The 4599-nt window shown below is 35.5% G+C and overlaps 1 protein-coding gene across 1 annotated transcript; it reads right to left on the bottom strand.

Moving 5' to 3' along the window:
- Positions 1–573: 573 nt before the first annotated feature.
- LOC122032541 (protein PIN-LIKES 6-like) lies at positions 574–2595 on the bottom strand. The gene is made up of 4 exons (XM_042591852.1): positions 2482–2595; positions 1612–1712; positions 1059–1111; positions 574–843 (listed from the first exon to the last, which is right to left on the bottom strand). The coding sequence occupies exons 1-4, from the start codon at positions 2578–2580 to the stop codon at positions 599–601; spliced, it is 498 nt and encodes a 165-aa protein (XP_042447786.1). The 5' UTR covers positions 2581–2595; the 3' UTR covers positions 574–598.
- Positions 2596–4599: the final 2004 nt, after the last annotated feature.

Below are 4599 nucleotides of genomic sequence, written 5' to 3'. Positions count from 1 at the left end.
TTTTGCCAATGACATCGGTTTGACAACGGTTAAAAACCGTTGTCTTTTTAGGCAACGATGTTAAATAACATCAGTTTGTCACTATTGTCTTTTAACGCCATTGACAACAGTTTGACATATTTAAACTGATGTCTTTGGGTACAATATACAACATTTTGACAATAAATAAAAAACTTATTAATCTTTTCCTACTCAATGGTTTATAAAAAACATCCAGTGCAAATTTCATTGATAAAAAACCAACATAATCAATATTTACAATGTGAATTTCATTAAAGTACCAAACATCATCATCCCAATATCATTAAAGTACCAAACATCAACATTCAAACATCACAAAAGTTTACACAGCCAAAAGTTTATATATATCACACATATAGTCCAAAATATCTTGTTTTGTTGGATCAAATCTTCTCTACCTGTGCATCTTCTAAACACCATATCGAGAACTGCAGCCTTTTCCCTGAGGTATTTTGCAGAGTTTATATATGCTTTCTAAACACCCTGTGCTTTCTCCTCCCTCCTAGCTTCTCTTTTCTTCTCCTTTCTGGGTATGGTCATTATATTTTCCCTGAGGTAAATAGCATATGATTGCAAGTTAAGTCATTTCCCCAGAATAAATGGCATAAAGATGATGATGACAAAGATGTTGTACATATCTTTCTGGCATAGTGTGCTGCAGCAGCAGGACAAATTTGAACATTTTGTCGCCCCTGGGAAAAAGTCCAAGCTTGTCAGCAATGGTGATTATTCCAAGTCCTGTAGGAGGAACCAAAACCAATCTTCCAAATATGATAGCAGCAGTTGTTCGTAAACCAAGTCTTTTACTGCCTGGGCCAGAGCCTGGAACACAACAAAGTGCCATATAGCATGTAACATTCTGGATATTCTAGATTCAAGATGGAAACCCAATGGATAGTTTTTATGTCAACTATTTCATCAAGCATCACTAAATGTACTTGTTCAACTTCTACCAGCAAAAGAACTTTAGGCTGTCAGACATAGGATATCAATATGTGTTTGAAGAAATGTTACATAAGAAATGGAAGATTGCATACCATCCACAAGATTTCCACCCAGAGCAAGCAAAATACATGGGATCATCGCTTCCCTGGAAATCAAAATATAGACAATCCTTCAGGTCTTAAAATATTTTTTGCTTTGAATGTAAATACAAAAAATAGAGGTCCTTGAGTGTTAAAAGGTTATGCAAATAACCAAGTCATTAACCAGACAAAACTCCAAAACAGAGGTCCTTAAATGTCAAAAAAATTATGCAATAACTGTCATTAACCACTAACCAGACATCAGATATCAGGCTCATCTTATTAGCTCACTATAGTGCAATTAGAATAGTTACAGAAATGGATGGCCAATAAGTTATCTTAATTCTCTAATCTAAATTTACCATAGAAGAATGTGATTGCAACTTGACATTTCTTAAACAGTTCATACTTAGCATCATTCATAGAAATCTTCATACTTTTTCAACCTTAACAAGGTAATTATTTTCTGTTTTAAGACTCTATTTGCGTGTTACTAAATGAAAAGGTTCTAAATTTCAGTAGCATGAGAAAATTGGCAAAGACAAAGAAGGAAACAGATCAATACCCAAGAATAAGGCAGCTGTCAGTGAAGAAGAATAACGAGGCATCATCAGTCAAGATGAAGTTCTTCAAAAATGGTATAGCGCCAATGATGATAGCCAAAGCCTAATTCCATATAAAACATTAGTAATACCTAATCCCATATAAAACATCATTAAAGTAATCATGCAAAATATTGCTTCTGCATAACATGTTAAAGACAATCATTAACAGAAGGTAACAATACAATAATTCAAATAACCACCACAAAAAATTCAGAGAATTTCATGTTACCCCCCAAAAGTTTGCCCTTTTGCCAAATGTACTCAAAGTTTCATTATAAAACTCTAGTGAAGGCAGGGGTTTTAACTTATTAGAGTTTGTAAAGGTTGGGAGTTTGCTTTGCTAAACTAAAATTTTGGTTTAGAGGGATGTTGCCAATGAAAAAGTAGTCATCCGGTATTGACAAAATGAAACTCTGATTCATTTCACAAGAGAGTAAAATCTGGAAAAAATTAAAATTTCAATATGAGAAATGGGCAAGTTTGTATTTCTTCATAATCAAAGAATTCATAAAAATAACAGAGGAAGGAAATTAGGAAGAGTCAATGAGATGATACTTGATCTTGACCGGTTAAACTAATACATTCATTACAGAAAATCAAACAAATATGAAGTTCACATTTTTATCTCAACACAAAAAATGTTCATTATACTTGGCATGCCAACATCATTGCTCTTCACTCTAAAAGCATAAATAAATTAAGATCCCAATGTCCATGAGACAAGAAGCCCCAGAGAGTGTTTTAAGTATAAAGTATTTAATAACAAGTGACAAGGACAAGGAATTGGAAATTAGAACTTCAAAAAGATAATTTTCAAATCAAATACTCACTGAGGCAATAATGGGAGGCTGAAAAATTTGCTTTAGCTTCAGCTTTCCAACAATATACCATAGGATGCCAATTATCTGCATAACCATCCAATCCGACATATGACACGCTCAGATATTAGTATAAAAAAAATTAGAATTTAAAAAATGAATCGCCAGAACTTCAAACAAGGTTCTTTCATTTTCTAAACTAATATTCAATCCAATTAATATAAGTTAACAGGTAACCACAGATTTAGAAAGCCATTTCCTAGGTTGCTTATGCAACAGCATAAACCTTATGGCCACATAAGGATCATACACACTAAAAAAATCCTAGGCTTGTTGAAATCCATGCCACGCTCAAGTTAATATTGACTACACCATACCAACTTTGACAAATCGACAAACAAAAAAACAAGTATTTAGTTTAGATGAACTGAATAAGGTTTTAACTGCACATACAGATCACATATCTCATATGTCACTATTTAGTCCTCTTCAAAAACCATCTAGGCGGCTCAACGTTGCCCAAGCATGAGCTTTTTAATACCATGGTGTGAGATTGCAATTTGTTTTGTTAGCCATCACACAAAGATAGCATTATGGCTGATAGGAAAAGCAATGTTATACTAAAAAGAACGTGGAGTCTTATGGTCCATATTTGCATACTTCCTTAGGTCCACTTTGGATACTTGCACTGGTCCAAAGTACAAAATTTGTTAGTTCCATATTTATCAGTAGCAAACAAAGTCATGCTTAGATTTACTTTCCTGATGATTTCAACCATGTCATCAATGTTGCAGCTAGATTATCTGATTTTAGCTTAAAAAACTATTTTTTGGCTTTTGCATAAAGAAGCTCAATTCGATGAGAAAGAAATTAAGCATAAAAAGATAAAAAGGTGGGGAAATCAATTAAGCTCTTAAATTGCAGCGCAATGGTAAAAAAATTATAAACTAAGATGGTAATAAAATTTCTTATTTCTTTCTTATGCCCTTTTTTTCCCAAAATAAGGAGGCACGCAGTAGTACATGTTAAGCTGCAAGATCACAATAAAACGTCTTAATACTAGATATCCAGCTTCTTGTAGATTTTGCACCGAACATTTTTTTTTTTCAGAGAATACCATTTCAAAAAGAAAACAGGTCACCATTAGGTCATCTAGGTCTAAAGATTAACACAATCTTCAGCTAAGTCTAGTCTCAAGCTCCCATTGTGCATGCTGTTAAAGGCTAAATAAAACCTCGTATCAGAACTCACCTTGGAAGTTTCAGAAGATACGCGCGCTCCAGGCTCGTCAATCGAACACCTGCAGGTCATAACTAAAAAATGTTGTTACCCTCCCGAGAAAATATTAGAACGAAGCATAGGCGGAAAAAGCAGAGCGAAAGCACTTTGGAGGCTCAGCAACATGAGACAAAGGCGAAGCCGCCTTCCGGAGGCGAATCAAGCTACGCCGCTCTGCGAGCGGCATGTCGTCGAGATCGTCGATGGCCTCGCTGCTATCCTTGCCAGTACCCATACGAGATAGAGAGCGACGAGGAAGAAGCGAGGGTTACGGTGTCCGCCGGAAGATGAGCGGAGACTAGGGGACCCGGCGAGAAGGATGAGGGATCGTCGTCTCTGTTCCTTCTTGATCTTTCTTAGGAGAAGAAGGATGAGGGAACGTGGAGTCTTATGGACCAGTGCAAGGTGAGGCTTAGGGGAAGAAGTCGGCGATGAAGAAAGGGGTTCGGCGGTGTCGCGGGAGTGAGGGCTCGGGATTAAGGAATTTGGTGGAGAAGGGAAAGTAAGGGAAAAATAAGAAACCTTGGTTTTAAAAATTCGCGGAGGAGTCGCGAAGGAGGTGTCGGAGTGGGTTTTAGGTTTTTTTCATGAAGTTAAAAAAATTGTTTTGTTTTTATGATTCAACAACATTCAATTGACAACAGTTTAATAAAACTGTTGTATATTATCACATAAGCAACACTAAAAGACAACAATTTATTAAAACCGTTGTCTTTGACATACATTAGACAACAGTTTTTTAAAAATTGTTGTCTTTGACCTACATTAGACAACAGTTTTTTAAAAACTGTTGTCATTTAAAAAAAATTATGGTGAACAACAATGATTTTCAATAAAACCGCTGTTAAATGG

The sequence above is a fragment of the Zingiber officinale genome, chromosome 11A (assembly GCF_018446385.1).
Source record: "Zingiber officinale cultivar Zhangliang chromosome 11A, Zo_v1.1, whole genome shotgun sequence".
NCBI classification, from domain to species: domain Eukaryota; kingdom Viridiplantae; phylum Streptophyta; class Magnoliopsida; order Zingiberales; family Zingiberaceae; genus Zingiber; species Zingiber officinale.
Note: the sequence above shows the minus strand (reverse complement) of the source record. Positions and strands in the feature narration are given on the sequence as shown.

Excerpts from the sequence above, each read along its gene's own strand:
- LOC122032541 (XM_042591852.1), bottom strand. The coding sequence starts at position 2,580 with ATGTCGGATTGGATGGTTATGCAGATAATTGGCATCCTATGGTATATT. Across the intron at positions 1,713-2,481 it reads AGCCTCCCATTATTGCCTCA|GCTTTGGCTATCATCATTGG; the intron begins GTGAGTATTTGA and ends ATATGGAATTAG. Across the intron at positions 1,112-1,611 it reads GACAGCTGCCTTATTCTTGG|GGAAGCGATGATCCCATGTA; the intron begins GTATTGATCTGT and ends TTTGATTTCCAG.